Here is a 26,317-nt window from a genome sequence, read left to right on the forward strand (position 1 = left end):
CCAGGAATGCAGATTTGAACTCGTCCAACATCTTTCATGTTCATCTGATTTGGCACCCTCAGACTACTACCTCCTCCCCAGGATGAAGGAGGAGGAGATGAAGAGGAGACTCTTCTGTTAGTTAAAAGTCAGATATTCATCAACTAGATACTGAATTCATTATATTTTTTAAGATCATACGTCCACAGATCTTAAAATAGAAACAATGCACCTGTTGTTACTGATCTTATGATCTAATCTCTGATTTTTAGATCATGTCAGAAAGAGAGAAAATATGACAAGACTGCACCCAGATGTGTCACCTGATGTGACTTAAGTAATTATTCTTATTTTCAATTAATCTTTTGATTATTTTTCAGATTAATCAATCAGCCATTTGATCTATAAAACATCAGGAAATTGTAAAAAATGTGCATCGTGGTATTTCAGGTCCGTGATGATGTCTTTGTTGTCAGTACGGACCCAATCGTATTCAGTTTAATATGATATAATACGAAAATCTCCATATTTAAGAGGCTGAAAACAGATTTTCCTGAATGAGAAGAAGTAACATTGCTCTCACAATATTTAAAATGACTTTATTCCAGTCATTTAGCCTTTATTTCAACACATTGCACTGATTGATACATGATTTTAAAGCTGTGGTTGTAAATATTAAAAAGGAAACAGCTGTTTTTTAACCTACTGTACATGTTTAGATGTCTGTAAATATTACTGGACACTGAGGGAAGTCCTTTTCATCCAACAACTCATTTATTTTCCACAACAAGTAGACTAAAATAAGCCCCTGTCCGGTGTAAATACAGTGAGCTAGCAGTCTGGATGTAGGAGTTAAGAGCTCACACAGCTGGTTAACTCTGCTCGCTGCCTTTGAAGCATGCCGAGACTCATTCTACAGGCGGCAGGTACAGAGAAACTGCACACCAGGGTATCAAGAAGGGAGATGAAGGAACAGCAGAAGGTAGAGGAGGAGGAGGAGGAGGAGGAGGAGAGGGATTAGACCAGAGGGACGGCTGATATGTCCCCGGGAAGGAAGGAAGAAAGCTGAGGAGAAACAGACCAGGAAGTAGAAGTACACCTGAGGGCACCAGAGGGGAGGAAGAACAAGGGAGTGCATCACAGCTGAGGGAGTTGTTGCTTTGCAGTAAAGTCCGAGGGAGCAGAAAGCATTTATTTCTGTGTGTTTGGGGGAATCCACAGATCACTATAGAGCACATACAGTCACATGCAGAGACACAGAGAGGAGATATTTACCGAAACGGTGGAGCTGGGAGTGTTGGTGCCATATCCAGAGGAAGGCAACGAGGCCAGAGACCAGCGTCTGCCGTCAGTCCTGCAGGAGAGACACAGACACAGGACAGAAGAAAGACATGAAGACATCCATCTTTTTATATTTAAACAGGTATTTGTATTACAGCCATATCAGGGAGATGCAGCACCATCACATACAGCAACACAGCGATTCAGCTGAAGGAGGGAAAGTGCAAACATGAGGATAACATGGAGTCAAAGAGCAGGCAAAGCCACGAGGAGTCAACAGCTGACAGCCATTGGATCATCAGAACAACTCGAGAACCTCACAGCTCATGTTACTGAACAAAATCATGTAAAATACTTTATCACATGGGACCTTCTGCAAAATCCTCTCGCTATACTCCAAATACTTTGAGTACATCTCATCATTTTTGTGATTCTTTGTAGTATTTGTATCACTTTCTGTATTTGGTCCTCTGATTGCCACCAATCTTAATTAATATGGCTTCAAAGCTGAAAAACACACATTTAGACTGAATATTTAATAAGTAGGATTATTTTAATTTCCTAAAAACTTTATTATATGTGTTAATACAGCTGATTGAACAGTATTAATACTACACAGGATCAATGATTAGTTGGACCAGAAATGAGAACGAGCGGAGATATTAACTTCTGAAAACGAAAGATTCTTTGTTCAGGTAAATAATTATTTATTGTTATTATTTTGATGACTGTAAAGATTTTGCAACAATGATACAAAGTACACAGAATCACAAACAACTGTAAAATTCAGCTTTAAAAAATCAGAAATATAAGAGTATCTGGAGCACAGCTGTAGGATTTTTATCATGATTTTTATTTTCAAGAAAATCCACAGCATGAACTGGGAAAGGTTCTGAACTCTGGGTGAGTTGGCCGGACCTCACAAACAGCTGCATCTTACACTTTTCAAACACCTTTTGGATCTGGTTCATTAAAATGTAAGTCAGCTGTGTTTGTGTTTTTGAGTAAAGACCAAAAACATCAACGTGTCAGTTCATCTCTGAATCCCTTCTGTCAGCCACGAGATGGCTGAAGACGTGAATCCTTGAAAAACTCCTCACTTATATACAGTTTCCAGTCGTTTCCTCAAACAGCCGCTCGCTGTAGTTTGTATCAATCGAGCAGGAGGAAATGGTTCATTAATCCACATGTGGTGTTTTGGCAGCGGGGTGGTGTGTGTTGGACTGAGTCAAAATAAATACAGTGTGTGTGTTCGTGGTAATGAAGTGACAGCGTGGCTCACTGGCGTGTTTTTAATAGTTTTATGCACATTAATGAAGCTTTATGGCACAGAGGAAGACGACGATTAAGGTTTTGGTCTTTTCACAAGATTTGTTGACAATAAGAGAATATTTAATATCACCAGCCGTGTTCTTTACAGATAACACGTGTGTCTGAACCCCAACTTCCCCAGACCCGAGTCCCAAAGTTTCTCCTGTAAGCAGACATCTTATATTTTTTGCTTTTAAACCTGATTCATGTACAGAGTGTACTGCAGTAGAAGTGGGGACCTGCAGGGGACATGTTGAAGTCATTCAGAGCGTGAGGACTCAGCCATGCAGGACGGAGGGCAGGAAGGTGGCGGCAGGAAGAGGAAGGAAAAAGGGTCAAAGGTCAAAACTGGGAGGTTACCTGTCAGCCCTGTGTCCGTGACTGTGAGGGAGACAAGACAGTGGGTTTCTTTTTATAGCTGTTAGCAGCTGTCAGTGAGACAGTGACACACACACACACACACACACACACACACACACACACACACACACACACACACACACACACACACACACACACACACACACACACACACACACACACACACACACACACACTACAGGCATGTTGCAGTCCTCACACCTCAGGTTTTTGATGTTTTAACATTTATAGGTCACGAGGTATAAAAACTAATTTATTCAGCTCAGCTCTGCTGGTGCCAGGCAGACACAACCCACCTGAAGCAGGGCTGCATCCAACAATTATTTTCTATAATTATTAATCTGATGATTATTTTCTTGTTTGATTGAAAATAATGTTGTCTACAAAATGTGAAAAAAATGTTTGTAAAAATGCTCATTGCAATTTTTCAGAGCCAAAAGTGACGCCTTCAGAAGCTTCTTCTGTCCAACCAACAGTCCGAAACCCAAAGACTCGTCATTTATTGTCAGAAATGAATCGATTAATTAATCCCTCAAAGAGTGTTAAAATATCAATATAAGTCATACAATATCACATTAAGTGCTGTACTATAAAAACAGACAAAATATATATTATAAATGTAAAATGAATTCATCCTGCTTCTTTTCAGAGTGATACAAAGATTCCAGAGTCGAGACGATTAAATGTTTTTATCTTGCGTCTTTCTGCTGCTTTGCAGAATAACAATGTCCTGCAGGTTATTTTATTCTATTCAAACAGGTTTTAGATACAGTTATTTTCCAAGAAAGCCAACATGAGATGTTTATTCTATCATTAGGAACAAAAAACAAACTGAAGCACAATAATGCTTCTAATGGGGAGAAATGGAAGAAAGAAACAAAACAGTCTGTTCTGTCACCATCGCACCTTTTTCCTTAACATTTTAAATATCTGTTTAAGCCTTGCATGAATTTTCTAAATATAAGACGATGCCAGACATCCTTTCCTCAGAGGCAACCAGATGAATGACCTGTCGTATCGGCCTTCACCACATGGTGTCGCTGCTGCCCTGGCGTCTGCTGTGCAGCTGCAGCTCTGAGGTCAGCGGTCGGGCAGAGAGGGATTTTCAGATTCAAATCGACATTAATGCGTTTTTTGGCTGCTGCGCGGCTTCCATACAATGTTTAATGATGTCGTCATGGAAACAGCTCCGGGGCACAGTGCGATAGATAAGGTGTGTTACCATGGAAACATCATCAGCTCAATGAAGATTTAACAGGCTGTCGTTATATTTTACCAAACTTTTATAGCATCTTTTAAACATTTTTTTTATCTTGGATTATAAATCACACACGTGCCTCAACATGCATGAATCTGTCACAGATACATGCAGACATGCACACGCACACAAAAACACTACAAACACACACACGCTGCACACACTCTCACTCCCGTCTTCCCTCTCAGTAATTACTATCTGAGCAGAGAGCCCAGACAGATAAGAGGTTTATTAATCCTGGTTTGAGTGACAGCCTCACAGTGATCATCTACCTCCTCATCAGCTCATACACCATCATCATCATCATCAGCAGCAGCAGCTCGGCTCTCAAAGCGCCAAAGTCACTGAACCGCTTCAAAGAGATATCGACATTAAAAGCTCAAGTGCGGCTCGACCATTCTGGCTTCAGCTTCTTCCCTTCCTGTCTGATTATAGTGATTTATTGTCACTATGAATGACTCTTAACTTTACTGTCAAACATGTTGAACTGTTCAGTGACCTGCTGCCGCTGCTCGAGATTTAAAAACTACCTCCAGACTGACGAGGCTGCTTACAAGAAAAGGGCCGTCTATCATTTAAAACTGTTTGCTGCCGACGCTGTTATGATATTCTCATGTGAGGCGTATAAACAGGGCTTTCTCCAGGATTTTAGAAATACTGACATCACGAGAGAAAAAATTATAACAAGTTGCTGATTTGGCTCCAGATCAGCCCAAATGTTTGTGTAAAACTGTTTTTAGATCCCGATTTCAACAAGGTTTAAACATTATTGCTTTGTTTCTACCCTCCCCTGCCTGCTGTACGTGATACACTGACTTGTTTTCCAGGTGTGGCGCTCTAACTCACCTGCGTGCAGGAACGAAGGAGAAGTGTGCAGCCGTGTTGGGGGAGAAGTTGCGAGGGCTGTCCAGGGGGCTGGTACCTGACAGACAGAGCAGAGGGGGAAACAGAATAAACAGAAACCCTGCTGAACACACATCATCTCTGTTTCTGTTTATTTAGCTCAGCGACTGATCAGGTGATACATTCAGTTATGATCTCATACTGTACAACACTCGTCCAGTGACGAGCTTTGAGTCAATGTAAACAAACATAACTGAGTGAAAAGGGAAGAAAATGTTGAGAAATCCGAACTCAAACACTTTTTTAACAGATAACGTCTGATGGTGTGAAGTCAGAGGAGATGTTTTTGGCTTCCAGGCGTCTGGAGCTCAAGTCTTTCCTGGTGATCTTCTGGTCTTGGATGGACATGAAACTGTTCTGTTCTGAATTATCAGAACAAACGTTTAACGACTGTGTTAGACAATATCTGGTACCAACAAGATCCACTGAAAGGAAATCTCAAACTGATTTATCTTTTCAGTCATTTTTCAAACAAACATGTCAAACATTTTCTGGTTCCAGCTTCTGAAATGTGAAGATTTGCTGTTTTTCTTTGTAATTTTCTGACAGTAAGTGAAAAGTATTTGGGTTTTTGGACTGTTGGATAAAAGAAGCAATTTGAAGACGTCATTATGAGCTTCATTCACAATGTTTTGCCTTTTACAGACCAACTGATTAACTGTGAAAATATCCGGCAGATTAAAGCTGCTGAAGTGTTATTTTATTATTATTATGGCCGCCAACTATTCAGTCTGGTTCTGCTCCGAGGTTTCTGCCTGTTAAAAGGCATAATCAAGGAGTATGGTTTAGACCTGCTCAATGTGAAAGGAAAATAAAGGAAATACAGATTGATTGATTTAAAAATACATGTTAAATAGCTCATTACTCCAACAGTTCCAGCGTTCCTGGTGACAGCTGTACTATACATCTTACACTACCAAACCAACCAAGTGAAGAAAAACACGCCTCGAAAAAAAAGGACTTGTGCAAGATGCGGTGTAGAGGGAGGGGACCGCTAACTGCAAAACAGCCAGGGAGTTACCTAAAACGATGACAAGGCTGCTTTAACTAACTTTAACTATGATATGGTTCATTTCAGAAAGAAACACCCAATCATGACGCTTTCATCTCTGTTATGTGCTCCACTAGTGACGACCTGAAGCTCAAACTTTGTCTGAGCCTGATAAAACAGCAGTTTGACTCTAAAACTGTCCTTGTGTTTCCATGTTGAGGGAAACTGAGGATAGAAATAGGAAGAAAACCTTGAAAGATGAGTTTTCAGGAGGAATAATACTTCCAGAACCATCAACTTCTCCAATTTTGAAGCACAAAACATTTAAAACAATGAAACTGCAGTGCAGGTCTGAAGTGTTCGACTTGTTCCTTCATCCTCCCTCCATTGTTCTTCTGGCCCTCAGCAAGACACGAGCAGGATGAGTGAACGAGGATGTAAAAGGAGGCAGGTTTACGGAGGCAGGAGAAGAAGCTCGAGTGACGAGGATGAATTAAACCGCGAGAGACGAAAATAAGAGAAAGAGGCTGCGACACAAGACGGAGACGGACACAGACGGAGTGTCTCATTACGTGAACAGGAGCTGAGAGGAAGGTGGAAGGTGGAGAGATAAGAGGGCTGATTAATCCGTCTCCTCCATCCACAGACAGAAGAGCAGAAACTGTGTTTACACTCAAGACTTCACCACTGAAGAGATTCAGAGACGATAACGAGTGTGAGAGCGAGAACAACTTCAGCCTTCAGAGGAAACATATCAAATTGATATAAATGGTGTATGGTAGCGTTAGCAATCCTGATTAGCGCTGAAAAAGAAAGTTGTACATGAAGGAGATTTATTTCTACTCAGTGACAGTCAACGCGACTCATGAGCCTGCAGATAACCGAGCTGCATTCAGCGCTTATAAAAGATATTTAGGGACGACGAACAATAATGTTATCTGTGGCTACGGCTATGAACTGACACTCTGCAACACACACACACACACACACACACACACACACACACACACACACACACACACACACACACACACACACACACACACACACACACACACACACACACACAAAACAAAGATGGAAAGTTGAAAATGAAAACCTGTGACCCTGAAACACTGAAAGCAAAAAATGTTGTTTTATTTTTCAATATAACTTTTTCCAGGACCAAATATTGTTGCTTTTTCCTTTGTTAGTTCAGGTTTCAGTTTCACTGACACGTTTTATTTTCAATGCCAAAATTCACTATCACGGTTCACGAGTCACGATGGTTGAAACTGCCATTAAAATTCTGACAAATGTGAACGATGCTGCAGGTCAATCTGAGCTGTTTGTCATACAGTGAACGATTAGTAGCTGAAGACAAAGAGGAGCGATGCCTTATTACGTTTCAGGTAACCAACAAAAGTCCCTCTTCATTTACAGGCATCATAACGATATTAATCACACCTGTGGGTCAATGTTTCTAAAAAACATTAACAAGTTGTTATTCTGCAGGACCGCTTCTGTAACTTCTGACTGAAAATACAACACTGGCAGGAGAGACATGTATGTTACTACTGACTGGATACAACAAAACACTCATAAACAACAACAAGATAACACAACCACAACGTCACACTGAATAATAACGTGAAAGTGAAACAGTAACTCAGTCTGTTGAGAGGAAACATCATAAAACACGTGCAGCACAAACTGAAGGATCTGCCGTGGAGGCGACACCCGGAAAACAGACGACCCTCTTCTGAATAAACCTCAGATCATTTAATGAGCAGACTGACACGTCCATACATAAACACACAGCAGAGCGGATACCGAGATTCAAGGCCGGTCTATCTGCAGGGAACCACGCTCCGAGTGTCGCTGTGTAACCAATAATTCAACGAGGGTGACACACACACACTCACAGATGGATGCGAGACAGATTGCTGCTGGCCTCAGAAACAGGAGCAGAGATTAAGTAGTCGGACATTTCCACATCAATTATGCATTTTCCTCGGCAGCGGCTCGTCTGGACGGAGCAGAGACTCAAATATTAATACCGGCATTTGCCTTCTGTCAGATGGGAATCTCCGTCTCTGTCTGTAGCTGCGGAGCAGAACATGGTCGCACACACTCCAGCGAACATGTGTGTCATCAGTCAAACAGGAGCTTGTTAGTGTCCATCGCACTCGTGTGAAATGTCTCATGAAGATGGCGCGTGGTGCCGCAGTTACAGTTTAAAGTCGCCGCTCTGTCACACTTCACGGCTCCGACTGTGTGCGTGGACCATTAGTCAATATAAGGCTCGTTCACAGACGGGCCGATCCATCTCTCTCTGTAAAGACGAATCACAGTCAAGGATTCTCAGACATATTCGCATAATAATGTGTCTGTGCTCTCAGGTGGGTGACGTGAGCTCAAGGCTTCTGGGATCTTTGTGTCCCAAACCATTCTGGTTTCAGACTGATACTTGATCAGGCTGAAACCATCAAAAGATTGATCAATTAACTGATTGACATAATAAACCACCAACTGAGAAAAAGAGTTGAAAAAAAAAGAGTTGTCCTGCTGTTGGTTCCTGATTCCTCGAGTCATTTCTGGTTCGTACTTTGCCTTTTGATTTATACTTTTTTTTACTTTTGTTTCTTGGATTTCTCCTGTTTCGTTATCGGCCTTTGTTGCTTCATTTTATGCTTAAAAATAGCTGTGTGTTCTCAGCTGACTGTTTGTTTGTTACCTGTCTTTTTATTTGATGCCCAGGTGACTTTGCTGCCCCACTGACCTGTGATCAGTCAGTGGTGACGGCTATCATACAGAACAAGCAGCCATATGCTGACAGAGGTCACTGAAACCAGCACTGAGCTCATAGAAAGCAAAACGCCTCATTTCTACCACAAACAACAGCCGTGTGATGTCCAACGGGGTCCAGAGTGAAAAATACTTTACATCTCATGTCAGGGGAAAGAAAATCACGGTGTGGATTTGATGTTGGAAGTGAACAATGAAGTTAAATGAAATGTAAATCACAGCTGAGAGCACCTGGTAGGCGGTCTCATCACAACAGGTACAGAAGCTGCTTTGCTGTCACATTTCAGAAGGGTTCATGCTGCGAGCTGCAGTGACAGTGACCTACTTTAGCAAAGACCAAGAAAACACAGCGGCGTATGAGATACATGCAAATGTAATATCTGCTTTGTGCCTCTTCAGTCTCGCTGCCTCGCTGCCTCTCCGGGGAGAGTGTGGTCGGGATAACAAAACACAGCTATAATTGGGGAGGGGGCGGAGAGAAAAAAATAAAAAAAGCGTGTTTCCTCAGGAGTGTGTGACAAGAAACTGAATAAGAGAAAAGCTTGGATCCCTGCTGTCTTTCTTTTTGTCCTTCATTACGATTACTAAGACAGGCGCAGGATTGTTTGACAGCATTCATCAGAAGTCAGAGCACACAGAGCTGCCAATCATCGGCTGGCCTTTGCCAAATAACAGCTCAGTGTCAGCCGGGAGGAGAGAGGGGAGGAGAGAGGGGAGGAGAGAGGGGAGGAGAGAGGGGAGGTCAGGGCGGGAGGAGGGAGAGAAAAAAGAGACGATGCTGAAAAGAGGACAGAAAGGAAGAAAGGAGAAAATGAAAGAAGGCGTTATGGAGATGACAAGAACGAGCGAGAAACGGAGATGAGAGCGGAAACGAGGGATTTATGCCGACTTACGACATTTAATAAAAGTCATTTTTGAAGAGGACTGGTCCTCATCAGCCCCTCAGGATATCAGACTTTGAGGAATCTACATTGATTAGCAGTAAATGGCTGCATGATTGAAACCATGATGAAATTCATGATTAGGGCCAGAGCGAGCGATTGAGAGGAAAAGAAGAAAAAAAAGCAATCATGTGCGTATTAAGACGGTCTCAGGGAATGAAGGGAAAGGTTTAATGGCCTCCAGCGGAGAATATTAATCAGTTAAGTAGCAGGCAGCAGTGAGATACCACAGCCTCAGCTTAGACCAGATTAAGATTGCTGTGAAGGTGATCTTAATATTAGCAGAAGGATATCATCCAAAGATTTATACCTCAACAGAAAGAGCTTAAAAAAAAAAAAAGCTTCTGAAGCAACAGGAGAGAAAATGATGAGCAGCAACGTTAATTAGCGATATTTAATTAGCAGTGTTTATTTCCTCGACAGGGTCTGGGACACAAAAACACAGGACTGTGAGGTCGACTGCAACGCTGGTTTTAGTGTTACCATGGCAACACAGCTGCCACAGCAGTGTGCTGGCAGGATGGAGAGAAGAAGAGGAAGAGAAAGAAGGATGGAGCGAGGGGAGGATGGAGTACCCAACGACAGCAACCGACAACACCACCTGAGCGTACCTGACTCTGAAACACCTGGTTCTGTTTCCATCTCTAACGACTGTTTTCATTGTTGATTAATTTAATTATTTGTCTAGTAAAATGACAAAAAAAAAGGACAAAGACACGTCACACATTCCCTGAGACAAGACTTGTGTTTTTAAATGACCTTTTTAATCCGGCCAACCAATGTCTCCTTCTCTTATTAACTTCAGATAATGATCTACTGCACATTTTCAGAATAATCAGGTCTGTTTGAAAACCAATTAATGTTTCTTTTACTTTGATTATTTTTGGCATGTGCACCTTTATTGGGCAGCGTAGAGTAAAGAGCACAGACAGGAAACGAGGGCAGAGAGACGGTGCGACCTGTAACACGGTGTCTGGATGGGAGTGAATGAGGGACGTTGTGGTTACGAGGTGTGTGAGTGAAGCATTCAGCATTCAGGAAGCAGCCATTCAACATTTATTACCTGTAATTAGATTTTTGATTGATTATGTAAAGGTATTCAGGTCCTGGTCCAGGGTAACATTTGGCAAGTTGTTTTAGTTCTGTAGAAATGCTCTTTAAAGGTGCAGTACGTAGGATTAACAGCATCTAGCTGTGAGGTTGCCTTATCCTCGCTCTTAAGATATGAAAGGCTCATTCTAAGTTGCCAAAAACACGATTAGTTTCTGGTGATTATACATTAATGTACACATAATTAAGAATATTCATTCTAAATCTTCCACACTGCACCTTTCAATACTCAGGATCCTAGTTTATTAATTAGTTTTCATAATCTAAGCTTGACGGGCAAAGTGTCACTTTGTGCAGGAAGTCAGTCAATGAGCTGAACCTCTGACCCCAGCACCATTTTACATCTTAACAATATAATACAATGTCACATGCGCTTATTTTTTTACCCGTCACCATCCGTTAAGTTTCAGTTTTGTCCCTGTGAGGGATAAAGTTCAGGCACACCTGACCTAAAACAATACAGTTACAGAATGAAGGTGTTAAGTAAGAGCTCACAACAGGCACATCACCGACAGGTGAAATGTAATTAGCCATTACTCTTCATACATTTGACTCAACGTTTGCCATACTTAAACCATTTGCTGAGACTTTATAGGGCTCAAGGATCTTGATCTTGAATATTGATTATTTGCCTGAAAAACATAATTTAAACTATTTACAGTAACTCTTCACAGCCTCTTCCATCACACGAGGAGCTGCAACAAACTACTGTGACGTGTTTTGCTTTAAGGAAGACGACTATTGATGTTACACCGATCGGTTTAAAAGGAGGCGTCATCTGATCTGAGGACGGATCAGCAGAGCTTTTAGGACATTTATACACATTTCTGTATTTAAGTTTAATATTTTGTGTTTGTTCAGATATATTTTTAAGAGGTCAGAGCTTACTGGATGAAAACTCTTTTAACAAAACCACTTATTAAAAGTGAGTGTGTGTGTGTGAGTGTGTGTGTGTGCACTGTGACTGACAGGTCTGCCAGTTTTATTATTTCCTGAACAGGAAATGAGACGTGTGCGACTGTCAGCTGAGCACAAACACACAGCAGCTCTCTCTCTGATAGTCAGATATAATTGTCGATATTTCACCGTGTCTCCATCTCTCCCATCCATCCTGCCGTCCTTCTCTCCTCCCATTCAGTCACTGTCACCGATCCATTTTTATTCCGTCCCTCCAATCTATATTTCGACTCTGCGGCTCGCTCCCCCTTCAGTCACCATCAATCAATATCACTATTATTCATCTCTTTTCCATCTCTCACTCTTTACATCTACAGGGGGGAGGCGGGTGGGGTTGGTCGGGTTTCTGCGGGTGGATTTTCGGGGGTTTTGTGCGCTTGTCTAACATGCTGTCAAGCGTGTTCGACAAAAATCCTGTCAGCGCACACTTCATCTGTCACCACACACACACACACACACACAGCTGTAGCACACACACACCAAACATGTGCAGACACTCTTATTAATGAATTTCATTATACATACGTGTGTGTGTGTGTGGTGCCTGTGAGAGGAACCGTGGCTGGGTTTCCAGATTCAGTTATCTGAGATGAGCTATTTTCTGATCTGTTGATTTTGTTGAATAATTTATAAAATGTAAAAACTCTTTAAGATAACTAGAGTTCAAGGTGACGTCTTCAAATCACAACCGAAGATATTAAGTTCCCAACAAATGAAAGCTGAAATTCGTCACATTCAATAGGCTGGAAATCAGATCATTTTTGCCCTTTTTAGCTTTAATCGATTACGTAAAATTATTAAATTGTTGTCGCATGATTTTCTGTTGAACAAGCAGACGTCACTTGGCCGACTGGGAAACAGCAAGCAGAGCCCAAACAATGCTTCTGTTTTAGGTCTGATATTAGCAACTAACGATCTCTGTCATCGTCAATGAATCTGTTGATCCTTTTCTCAATGAGTCGATTATCTATTGGTCAATAAAATGTTGAAAATGTTTCCCAAAGCCCAAGATGACTTCCACAACCCAAAGATATTCAGTTTACCATCATAGAGGAGGACAGAAAACCAAAAATATTCACATTTAAGAAGCTTGAATCAGAATTTTGATGTCTTATTTCTTATCTGTGAGCTCAGAATCAGCTGGGCTTGTGCCGATACATCAATCAGTCTTCAACGGCAATGTGAGCATCAATCTGACCCGAGCTGACTTGATGTGATCTATTTATAGCAACATTCCCCATCAATCACTTCAATAAGAGCAGATGTTGACAGTTTTTATGATGTTCAATATTTACAGGGACACAGTGTGACATGTCAACAGTCTCAGGTTCATCATCATCAGATAAAAACACTCGCACAGGAATATCAAACCAATTTAGGTACTTTTTAAAAATCTGGATTTGGACTGTTTGTGCATTAATCCACGCACTCAAACATCCAGCTGTGCTGCGCTCTGTACGCAGTCTGAGCTGGTAATTGAGATTTGCCGGTGTGTGATAGTAGACAACACGACTCCATGTAACACACCTCGCCTGCTGTTACTACACACACCTACCAGCAGACGAGGAACAAATGAACATCGCTGCAGAAACAGTCGATACCAACACTAATAATCATGATGTTGTTTTGGTTGTCAGATATTCAATTGATTTTTTTCTCCGCTTCCAATTGGGTCTTAAGCTGATGTCATTCGGTTCACCTGTCTGTCTAACAACATGGTCCAGAGTGAGTGGATCCACTGTGGATCTTCATGGTCCCAGAAGGATGAATCACTATAGCTGTGTGTGATCCTAATATTCCCATGAGATCAGGAGGGCGGGTGTAACTTGGATAATCTGGTCAGTGGGACACTATTAGTGCCAATACGCATGTAAACACTTAATCTGATTGTTTGTCTCTGTTTGCCTCTTGTAACATCAGGTGATGTTGCTTCTGGGAGGGACAGAAAACACGAGATGAGATCTTTAAAAGATGTTACAATTGTTGAACATCTCAATTATTAAAGGTCGAAAGGCTCGAAACAATGAGATGTTCAATCAGTGTTAGAAAAGATGAACAAAGCCAGAGAAACACAAATATTGTTTACAGGACACGATGTTGATCCATCTTTAAATTTGCATTGACAGACGGAGTGAATGAATAAATAAACTGAGTAAAGTTTTGGGTGCTTCACAGAACCACCTTGCACATGTCAACAAAAGTTATATACTGATAAAAAGCTTCGGTGCATGTAAACACACATCTCATCAGATCACTATATTTAGCGTCCATGTTAATAGTCAGGTTAGTATCTGCAATCAGAATGATTTCAGCCAGACTGAATAAATAACCACAGCTAGTGTCTCCTCTGGTGCTGCTGGGAACAAGGTGAAAGTCGTATTGTTTCAGGTGTCAGAGGCAGTACACGTATATGTGTGTGTGTTTGGTGTGTGTGTGTGTTACCTGTGTGTCCATGCAGAGGTGAGTGTGGTCGCGGCAGTGTGGGGGAGGTGCTGGACGTCACAATCAGGCTCTTCCTGTTGCTCGTCCGACAGCTGAGGACAAAATTTCAAACTCAGTGAATCCAAGTACATGTTTTAAAAAACAATCCCATCTGCAGAACATCTGGACTTTGCAGTGAACCACACACAGATTTCCCACCACCGACTTCTCTGAACGTCACCAAACCTTCTTTTGTCCTCTGAGCTGTAAAGTCACACAGCCACAGTCAGTCACACATTATGAAAACACACTTTCACCTCACACGCTCCCATGAATGTCATTTGTACCGTTTCCAAAAATTGGACGAGCGTCCCCTGCAGCCCTGCGTCACTAACAGCAGGTGTCCACTCAAACCGTCAGACACACATCAGATCACACATTAGAAAGGCGAACGTGTGTGTGTGGTTTTTATTCAAGCAGTGCTGGTGAACTCACAGATGTTACAGACACACACACACACACACACACACACACACACACACACACACACACACACACACACACACACACACACACACACACACACACACACACACACACACACACACACACACACACACACACACACACACACACACACACACACACACACACACACACACACACACTCTCTGTCCTTCACACCAGAGGACAGAGATGACACAAAGACATCAGGCAGAACCACAGCTGTAATCATTCAACACACAGCCAACAGTCAGTGCCCTTTTTTTAGTTCAGCCAAAGACAGAAAAATGTGTTTTGTCCACGTTTCCCTTCATTGACGTATATTTCCTGTGATGTTGAGGAATTGTTGAATATGATTGGCTCTTTGCAGAGAGACAACAGTAACACGGAGGACACGAGGCGCTCCATCAGTTTGTGATAGAACGATGTGAACACCGGGTACGGCAGCCCTGACTGGACAATTACTGTAATTTGTCACTGATCTTCAAGTGCAGCAACTCCAAACTCCCTTTAAAGAATACGACTTTTAAAGACCAGTATGAGAGTTCTGCCTTCAGGAGTACTTGTTTTTATTGTTAAACAGCCTTTATTGATGTGAATCAGGAAAACTCTCACAGAAACATCATGTTTTAAAGTCACTTTTATTTACGTTTGCCGACTTCCATCCTCAGTCTCCGAGTCCCTCCCGACGGGAACAAATGCAATGCACCGATACCTTGAATAAAATTAGGATTTCTCTGGTCTGAATATTTGGGATAATGTGTGCTCAAGTATTTATGTTTGTATATTTGAGCGAACTCGGATCTTTTATTTCCATCAAGGTTCTTGATATATCCCTGATGCACTTGGTGATTTGTCGTTTCATGTCATTTTCAAATGTCATTTCAGCAGAAACAATAAAATGCAGTCTATGTTTAGACCAGAACCAGCTATCTGACAGTAATTTAAGCTTTTCATTGTCACTGGAGAGATCCATTAGAAAACGGCAATTCAGACTCCATCGCTAATGGCTGAACGGTCATTATGAATTTGATCCTGCAGTGAAATGGTCAGACTTCAGCCCCTCTCTTTACTGTGACGGCCGAGTGTGTGGTTTGTGTGTGTGTGTGTGTGTGCGGGTAAAAAAAGATGCTTGTTGAGAAAAGAGCAATCTGCTTTAAAGCTGTGACATCCGTCCCCAGACAGAAGGGAAGAGGCGGAAATTAAGCAGCAGCCTTCACACCTAACAGCTCCAACACACCCACAGGTCAGGTTTCCCCTCTTTGTTGTTTGCTCTGAGGCTCAGAGTGTCTGTAATGACTCGAGGCGAGGCGCGTATCGCTCAGAGGAAACAACAGATGGAAGTGGAGGCCGTGATGAGGCCTCCTGCTACACCGAAGTGATGTCTTTCTAAAGTAACACATTTCTACAGCTGCCACCTTTCAAGTCCAAAAACACAAACAGATGCCGTTATTATTTTCATTGTAAAACCACTTCAATTCATCTTCAGTGAATTATTCAACCAACAACTGAGCTCACAACTGCATCCAAACGTTGTTCCTCAGGGATCTAATCTGGGTCCTGTCCTGTTCATCACATGTAATACTGACACTGTAAGAAAGTACCTCTACGCTGATGATAGCATCTTCTCAAATTGTAATGCTCAGTTTAATAACTGCAGAGCACAAATCTGTTTCAAATGCAGACAAACTCCATTTATGTTGCAAGAACATGAACACCATTTCAAAACTGTCAGTCTTAATGTTGCTTGTACTGATTGACCAATCAATGATGTAAGAAATATAATTCATTCTAATACCTCGTCATCTGTAATTTCAAAAGTGTGCCCTCTGCCCTGATCAGTGCGGCTGCCTATATCTTCTTTCAGTGACACAAGATTGACGTGGACATGTACGCGGTGGTTTGAGCCCGGCTCACGGCAGCGCTCACATGTTGTTTTGAACACCTTTGTGTGGATCTGGTGTCAGATCTCAACATTCGGCGTTGACTCCTGCCCCTCTGGACTGCACTCACTTCATCCGCCTCTTTGTCGTAATTTCTGCAGTATATCAGTTTTAAAAAATGGCCACATGAAACAATGGACACACACATGTTTCTGACAGGCTCATAGAGTGCCTGTTAACAACAAACAGCATGTGTGTGTTGCGTTAATTGGCCCGTCACATCTGCTGGTTGTAATTATGTAGCTGTGTGGTTGTTCCTGACAGGCCGAACCTGCCGGGATGATCACAAGACAGAGGAAGCGATTAGTGCGGAAATCTTTGTTACAGTTAAGTGATCAGGGTGACGTCTCTGTTTCAGGTTTGTCTCACTGGAGCTCTTCATCTTTACTGTTTGTGTGCTCCTGTAGCTCCATATTTGTGAGGACCAGTCCGGCTGCTTTAGGTTAATAATACTTTTGGGAGGTGAGGAGCTTTACTACTTTCTTCAAAAGACTGTTTAAGGCTCTAAGTTTCTAATCAACACTGGAATAAGGTTTAGGTAAAGGTGAGGGCTAGGGAAAATCTATTATATTGTGTGTGTGTGTGTGTGTGTGCATACTAGTAAACTTTAATTGTGTGCATGTGGGAATTATTAGGTGTTTGATCTATGGTACGTTTGTGTCTAATTCACATACCTGACAAATAATGACTGCATGTATATGGCATGCTGTGTGCTTGTGCTTGTGTGTGTGTGTGTGTGTTGTGTGTGTGTGTGTGTGTGTGTGTGTGTCCTGCCATATGTTGGGATGTGCACCATCAGCAGTTTGAGCGCCGCATGTGGTCTACACACATAAACACACACACCTGCATGAAGGATGAGCTGCCATGTTGGATATTCACTGATGTGTGTTTGGGGAATTTCTTACACACACACACATGCACACACAAGCACACACAAGCACACACATGCACACACACACGCACACAGCATGCCATATACATGCAGTAATTATTTGTCAGGTACGTGAAGGTTCTAGTGCTATTAACCTTTTCCTCAGTTTTCCAGGAGGTGTGATCGCTCACTGCACTTTGTCTGAACTAAGTGGTTTTGTGCATCGATTTTCAAAGAAGTTGCCTTGAAAGAACAGATAAGATCTGAAAAAACTCAATTTAAACCCAAGAAAAACTCTTGATGGGGGAATTTGTTGCATCTTTGGAGCTTATCTGCTGTCCAAGGACTAAAAATCTTTAGTTACGTTTATTTAAGGAGGGAGCGTGCAAATTAATAAAACATGTGAATATCAGACATAGACTGATTATGCTCCACTGCAAGCAGAGCAAAAAAGGACACACACAGAGGACCAGAAGGAACAGAGAAGACAGAAAGGAATGAAGAAGGAAGAGAAAATGAACAACCTTTAACAGAAGAGGACATGTAGATGACACTCGGAGCCTGCAGCACACCGAGAGTCCCACTGAGACTAAAGCACCGTTCAGCAGGTGTAGGTTAATTTACAGAGACTGTCTCAACTCCCGCTGCTGCTCACCGAGTAGTGAACAAAGCTCAGCCGCTGCCTTATGAATATGGATTTACATCTGAGCCAGTCTGAGGCATCGAATGCACTCAGGGCGGACGGAGAAAGAGACGGAGCTGAAGTGGGTGAAAGTTTATATTAAGGACAAGTGATGGTCGACAAGGGGACAGAACATGGTGCGACAAAGACTCACATGTCTTTACACCTTCATGACTATAGGTTGCCACAAACATTAACTCACATATACTAGTTTCTGACTTTTATGCATAAATGTACCGACCGCAGCACAGCTTCTGGCAGAGTGGTTTGTCCTCCTGCAGGCTTTTCTGATCCCTGCTGGGAAACATGTTTCCATTATGCAGAACTGACTGACAGCAACGTTTCTGAGGGACTGGGTGAGTGTGTGTGTTTGTGTGTGTAAAGTGGGCTTTTGCGTGCCTCTCGTCACCATCAAAGCAGCAGCCTGTCAGGTAACAGCAGAGTGACTGAGTGCTGCAGGTGAACCGCTGCGGCTCAGTTTCATTACCTTTTTAGGCTGCTGCTGCATTTATAACCAAACCTCTCTAGAAACCGGTCATGGAAGTCTTTTTATGTTTGCCGTTTTTCGGATATCTGATTTGAATTAGTTCCCACTTCAACATTTACCGACTGCAGTTTTACAAGACGAGATCGCATCAGTAAACGCCAGAAGGAAGAGCAGCAGGTATGTTTTAGTGTTTGCACACGTGTGTTTGCTCGCGTTTTACCTCCGATATGAGCGGCTGCATATAACCAGAGAATGTAATAACTCTGCTACAGTAAAACTCGGAAGACACACAGTCGTAAGAAGTGAACATACGGTGAGACAGTGGAAACTAGAGATGAGCAAACAGCTGTGTGGGCGTCAAACTAAACCACCGACACACACAGTGCACACAGACGGCTGACACACACACACATCAGACAGCAGGTGAGTATATGTGGATAAGATCTACAGCTAAACTCATTTCCCACAGTCCATTCAATAACGTTGGTCTGAGGGTTACAGGCGACACAGGAAATCAATGTGGCGCCACACATGTGTGTCTGTGTGTGTGTTGTCTCCTGCTCTGCTGTCAGTTAAGTAAGTAGCTACAGGGTTAACGCCCTTAAGGAGATTTAACTATACACGTTTTCCTCTACATAAGTTGATGAAAACCTGTTGCTAATAACAGCCTACACACAGAACTGTAATACTCTTTTGGTACAAACTGAAATGTGCCCGTTGCCAAATGTCCTGAACCCGATCTGTCATCAATCATCTGGTCAGATTTGACATCCAAATATTTCAGCCTTTTAAGAGTGCACTTTATTTTTGCAGATTTCTTTTGCAGCCGATTGTGTTTCGGTGCTCTCTCCTTCTGGTGCAGACTTCTATTAAGCATGGAAGAGGAGGATTTCACCCAAGTACACGGGATTACCAAGAAAGGTGAGGTTACTCAGAGATTAGACATTAAACTCTCATTTGTTCACAGGTCTGGTGGGTGAGCTGATGATGTCACGTGGCAGCGCTCTGTATTGAGCAGTAAAAGAAGTTGGTGTTAGAATGTGCACATGCGTATGAAAAGTTTAAGCTGCGGGAAAAGATTGTTTTAAACCTCTTTTTCGGGCTAAATCAATACAATTTTAGGAATTCTAGCTCCATCAACAATCATTTAGATAGGCACCTGGTGTTGTTAGCCCGAAATAACTGGGGCGTTGCCAAGATGGCTGCCAAGTGGCGAGATTTGCCTGAGAGGACTTTGCTTTTACTTTCACATCCAGATTTATTCTGCCGGCCCAGGGGGCTGAACCAACAACCCTCCAGTCACCACTGACTGAAGGACTTTGGCTCATTCTGTTAAATGAAAAAGGTTTTGTAAGTATTGAAAAATGAAATAACATCAGAATCCCTGTTTACTCCATCTGACTGAAGTGTTTATGTGTGTAAAAGTTAACTGGCTCTATTCTGGGCTGAGAACCATCCTCCATCCAAGTTTCATGGAAATCCGTTCAGTAGTTTTTGATTAATCATGTTGACAAACCAACCGACGGACACAAGTAACTAAGCATCCAGTCAGCGGCGAATGTGAGAGAGACGAGCCGGCTGTGTCGGGTAATAAGTCACGTCGAGAAGCTGTGTTGTCTTACGACCCAGAAATAACTGGAGAAGCACACATTGTTTGAGGCGCAGACACAGTGACGAGTTTGTTTTTCACAGTGTGTTATCTAAAAATCAAAGTGGACGTTGCATAATCATTACTTGTACTTTGATGATGACATAGAAATGCAAATGCAGAAACTAGAAATGCTGTGGGCAGGGACAAGAGGACAAGACAAAAATAACTTAGTTTGACTGATCTCGGGACAGAAAATAGCCGGAGAAACGGTGGGAGGATCAAGACCGACTGTGCTTTTCATCTGAATGTGATAACTGGTGTTTAAAGAGAAGGAGGCTTTCCTCCTCCGACCCTTCAGGTCGACCTTTTCTGTACGAGCTATGAATCAATTTCACCCTTATTACAGCTCAACACGAGCTGTCAGCGCCACCATGCCAACCCGAAAACTGCCAGAGCCTGTTGCTATGCAGGAGTCCCTCCTCTGTCTCACTTCACGACCCCTTTCTCTTTAAAAAAACACTGCCGAGACAAACACACAACAGGAGGCGGTGACAAGGAGCAGAGAACAAGAAACGTGTCAGTGTATGTGAGTGTGGCAGTCACCCCTGTTATTACAGGGAGGAGGAGGAAAATTGCTGCTTCAAAGCAATAAGTACAGCTCTGTCTCTGCAGAAGCCACTTCTGCCTCTGACTGACAGGACGGCGAGAGGTGAGGTCAGCTGAGGGAACGGAGAAATGACGAGTGGTCGCTCGAACATACGTCAAATCACAGCCTAGACCTGCATCACAAACACGTAAAACATACGCAAATAGAGGAAATTCAATAAAACAGAGCACACACACACACACACACACACACACACACACACACACACATACACACACACACTGCAGCTCGAGGATGACATGTCATCAGTGCATGTGACTGTAACTCACACACACACACACACACACATACTGAGTCAGACAGAGTCCTGTTTATCCGTCAAAAGACAAATCCAGTTAGTGACCTTCATGTTGAAGCAACTCCTGCTGAGCATCTAAGACCTGCAAAGAGGAGGAGGAGGAGGAGGAGGAGGAGGAGGAGGAGAGAGGAGGAGGAGGAGGAGGAGAGAGGAGAGGAAGCCGAGGATGGAGCAGCGGCAAGAAAAAAAACAGGAGAGAAAAAGAAGAAAAAAATAATCAAACCGCAAAAAATTAAAAGAGGAAGCAGAGAGGAGAAACAGACGCAGCCAGCAGAGATGAAGTAATACACTGAGCGAGTACCTCTTGGAGCGCCGCAGCATGCTTCTTTCGGGCAGTGAGAAATTGGAGAGCACCGTCCAGAAGGAGTCAGACATGCTAACGCAGACACGCGACCATCGCTGTGACACGGCGGCTTCGGCAGAGGACGTGGTTAGCAAACAGACGCTGGCTTCCACCTGTCACACCGGCGAGAGCGAGAGTGTGTGTGGAGCTGCTGGTGTGTCTCCCCTCCCTCCCTCTCTCTCCTCTGATCCTCTCTCTCTCCTCTCAGCAGTGCTCCCTCCCTCCCTCCCTCCCTCCCTCCCTCATGATGCTCTTTTCTTCCCCTCACTATTGACTTCAGTCTACATTAGAGGAAGGACAGACTGGTTATCAGTTCACAGCCGTTCATCTGCTGATGTTTGTTTCCATCAGTGATGTTTACCTCCTGATAACCATAGTGTGGCTGTTGTTTCGTCATGTTTAACTGAATGCTTTCCATTATTCACATAACAACTGTTATAGGAACTCAGGGACCTTTTGAGGAACTCAGAAACTTTACAGGAGGAAGCCGGGTCTGTCCTCCGACGCGAGACTGGGTGATAAGATACTGTTTATACTGTGATATCGACCCCTTTGTGGTGTCTCTGGGCTTATTTGACCATTGTGATGAAGAACCTTTAATTGTCTGACATTTAATTTACTCGATTGGCCAAAAGCACACACTCTGTTGTCATTTTTTCCAGAAACTTCTCGATGTGTCTCGATGAAGATGACACGACTTAAGAGGGAGTTGACCTGCACAAAATTACAGATTACTAGTGTTGATTATTGATTTTCTAGACAATAAAGTAGTAAAGTTATATTGCAACATCGTTCTCTTGCATTCAAATGTGGCCGAACATTAGGCGCAAATGACCTTTATGTGTTGGGAGATGTGTCAGAGGAAGCAGCAAAAACTAACCCTGCTTTTTGAAAGCGAACATCTGGGGACATTTCAGATTTAATGGACTTGCTGAGAAGCACGAACGTGACAAGATACATGCTTTTGTGTTAAATCTGCCTCACAGAAATTACAATATTTTGGCGATACAACAAAATTAAGAAATTACTAACCAATTTAGAAAGCAGATAAGTGAACGAGTGCAAAAAAATTATACATTTCAGTTCCTGATTTAGTTCCTTGAAGTATATTTGAGTGAAAAGAAAACGTTATGTCCAAAACTACAGAAATAAGTTGCAAAACAAAGAGGATTTTCCTTTTAAGCACCATCGGTTCAAAATATCATCGCTGGTTCTGTCCGTAACCTTTCAGCCGAGCAGAAGGTCAGGACACTCGTGTGATGGACGCAAACTGAAGACGCTGACAAACAAACAGGTGTGTGATGAGGTGACACAGCACGTCTCTTACCTCCAGAGGAAGGGGTTTCCTCGCTGGTGAACAGGGGCTGACAGAGGGCCATCAGAGGAACAGAGGGAGGGAGAGGAGGAGGAGGTGGAGGTGGAGGAGGTGGAGAAGGAGAAGGGGGAGAGGGTGACGACGGGGGGCTGAACGACGGAGGGATGAAAGGAAGTGGGGGACAGCAGGTGCTGGAGGAGGCTGCTGTTGCCGTGGCAACGCAGCTGAGCCGGCGACCAGATTCTGCCAACAGAGGAGGGAGGGGAGGAGTGGAAGACAGGATGAAGAGAGGAGGAAGAGAGACGGGTGAGGAGAGAGGGGTGTGCGATGAGGACTGCCTCAGCGAACATGTGTGTGTGTGTGTGTGTGTGTGTCTGATGTGTGTGTGTGTCTGACACGTGTGTGTGTGTGCGTGACTGTGTTTAAAAGCTGTTAATAACACTGAGTGGAAACATCTGTCTGTTCTTTAACTTTTCTCTACTGTCTGTCCTGCTGTCTCCTGAACCGTGACGTAATTCACCATTTAAGGCATTAAACTATATATTTCTAATGTAATTTTAATAGTTTTGACTAAATTTATCTAAATTAATATATAAACCCCTCACAAGTTCCTCCAGTCCAAGGTAACGTGAGCCGATGTAACTGCTGCTACTGCGGCTAGAAGTGCAAATTACACTGAAACTAAATACTTTAGTCAAGAAGAAGAGTCATGATGTCAGCAAACTGACGCAATTACGTCAGTTAAGTGCCGTCCACACCAAGAGTGATCACTATAACAATAACTGTAATGATAACGATGTTAACACGCACACTGATGAACGGTAACGTCCTGTAAACATCAGCTCCAAGGCTGCACAACACGTCCCAGCTGTGTCTGATGCTGACGACCTGATACTGCTGCACACTGCACAGCGTGAACACAATAACCCCCAGATCCATGTGGCTTTAAAACATTATTCAGAGATGAGGAGTTCGGAGAGTCCAACACTCTGTTATGACAGTTATTTTATACATACTTTCAGTCAACATCAATTATCCTGGCGACATCACAAGACTCTTCAGACCTCATCAGCAACAAAGACCTTTGGGCGGTTTGTCTCCAGTTAAATTATGTTTTTTTAATGTGTAATTTGCAGCCCAATGGTACACTGTGTAAGTGTTTGATAAGTTGTTTGATTAACCAACACTGAGTTATCAGAGTAGACTATCTAAAGTTGTTATATTTGTGGTGTGGACTCCGTCACCCACTTGAGTTTACCATTAATATACTTCAATATATTTATAGTTGCTGTTACAGTTGCTGACGACCTTTTACACAATATCTTGTTAAATTAAGTTTAAGTTTGCTAACATTAGCCACCAAAATCTAGTAGGGCTTTAAAAGTTAAACCTCTGAGAACACGATGTGTTACATTAAGATTGAATTGAAAGATTGTATAAGTTACTATTTAAGGTGGCCCTTTCAAAAATGTGACAGAATAGCAGTAAACTCTTTGAAAAAGGTCATTGATTAATGATAATTAATTTGGTCTGATTTCAGATGTCGTGTCTGTAGACTTAATTTTGGATCTTTGGTAGATCCGTTAATGTTCGGTGGCTGACAGCAAACACTTCCTACAGTTGGCTGAGCGTTCTCAGTGTTCGAGGCAGCAGCAGTGCCGAGCTCGACCCAATGATCCGCACCGTCTCTGCCTGCCTGCAGATGTCCCCTCACAGCAGGCAGGAAGCCTCGCACACTAACTTATCACGGTGGGAAATGTTTGGAAAGAAAGTTCTGGATCAACTTCACAGAACTGAGTCAGGATGTTAAGCATCAAAGTACTTTAGTAAATTAAATCATGGGTGTGGAATTAATAAAAGTCATGAATCGAGTCCAGAATCAGAATCTGATGTGAATATAAATACACTTGTAAAGAAACTCTCTTCACAGGATCTAGAGTTCAGTTGGCTCTGATCTGCGGGGCACGAGGACCTTATGGTGGAGGCCACCGTGTCCCCTCCCCCCCGCTGGGTGGGACAGAATGGGTGAGACCACCTGCTGGGGAGTCAAGGGCTGCACACACTGTAGTTTATGCAGTGTTTCCCCAACATACTGTCGGACCATCTGTGGTGCACCGCCGATGTTTTTAGCAAAAAACAAAATCACAGAAAAGTCCTTAATTAAATTAAAGATCAGATAATAAGTCGGGTCAAATCTCAGAGATGAGGTCACATGAAGACCATCTGAGCAGGATTAATTAACTAAATGGATCAGAAAGCGCTGTTTGCTTAATATTACAGCAGCTTGTTTGACCACAAATGAGTAAAACATGCAGCCGATTCTGGAGTTTACTTGTTGTTTCAGTGTTGGTTCCCATAATTTAGGTAAATTCTTGTCTATTAAATTCACAGAAAGTGTTGAGAGCTGACTAAATTCAGTGACAGCAGTGATATCGACTTTAAAAAGCATCATTTACGTTTGGAAGGGACTTTAATCATCAGTGGGCCGACTAAAGATGTGCTTTGGCTGTAATAAATAGCTGCGATGTGACCGGAAATTACACGGGATGGAACTGAAGTTACTAATTATCTCGCACAACGGACGTTCTGTAGAGAATCAGTTCATTTAAGTTGGCATATTTGGTTAATTATCACGCTTTAAATGTTATAATTATCGGTTTATTAATAACCCTCACAGCTGGGGGAACACTGCCCTCTTTCATTTGTGCTGTTGACCTGCAGCCTGTGGAGCTGATGGAGGACTTCCCTCCCGGCTGGTGTCTCACTCTGAAAGCGTCTCATGTTTCCGTCTCCTCATGGTTTTCCATTCACAGTGTTTCAGTGGCTCAGTATGTATGTACACTATGCATGTTCTGTATTATGACTGAACGTATGTAATGTAAGCTCCCCCTGTTCACACCCATATTTCTAGTGATACTGACGTAGTAACAGAAACCATGCAGGCCTGTCAAAAACTATTTTTGGGGGGCTTCTTCCTCCTCGCTCTCTTCCACACAAATCTGTCAAGTCTACTCTTATTATGTGAAGCAGGTATTATAGTTTGTAGACTTTAATTCCACAGCTTAAGTCAAACATCCTGACAGAAGAAAAGGCAGAAAAAATAATGTTTTCATCCAAATGTTTCCTTCATTTTGAGCAAGTCTCCAGAAAAGTGAATGAAGAAAAATCTGTGTGGTTCAATCAGCTGCTGCTGAACCTAAAGAAGCAGGTTACGGACATTTCGTTGTAGATTGTATTTGTTAGTTCATGTCCCTCACAGAATAAATTGTAGTAGCGTTGCCGATACACTCTTGTCT

General features: G+C 42.6%; 1 protein-coding gene across 10 annotated transcripts in view; it reads right to left on the reverse strand.

The window, feature by feature from the left end:
- Positions 1–26,317, reverse strand: part of mast2 (microtubule associated serine/threonine kinase 2) — a 165,279-nt gene that overhangs the window by 33,176 nt on the left and 105,786 nt on the right. For 5 of the 10 annotated variants that reach the window (XM_084356119.1, XM_084356120.1, XM_084356117.1 and 2 more), the window contains 4 exons: positions 14,342–14,433; positions 5,057–5,132; positions 2,932–2,952; positions 1,255–1,333 (listed from right to left, as the gene is read on the reverse strand). In XM_084356119.1, coding sequence (XP_084212245.1) covers positions 1,255–1,333; positions 2,932–2,952; positions 5,057–5,132; positions 14,342–14,433 — 268 coding nt within the window. Of the gene's footprint in view, positions 1–1,254; positions 1,334–2,931; positions 2,953–5,056; positions 5,133–14,341; positions 14,434–21,664; positions 21,800–26,317 lie in introns of those variants that run through there. The other 5 variants (XM_084356122.1, XM_084356121.1, XM_084356118.1 and 2 more) reach the window with 3 other exon arrangements.

Source organism: Pagrus pagrus, assembly GCF_965226575.1.
Source record: "Pagrus pagrus genome assembly, chromosome: 6".
NCBI classification, from domain to species: domain Eukaryota; kingdom Metazoa; phylum Chordata; class Actinopteri; order Spariformes; family Sparidae; genus Pagrus; species Pagrus pagrus.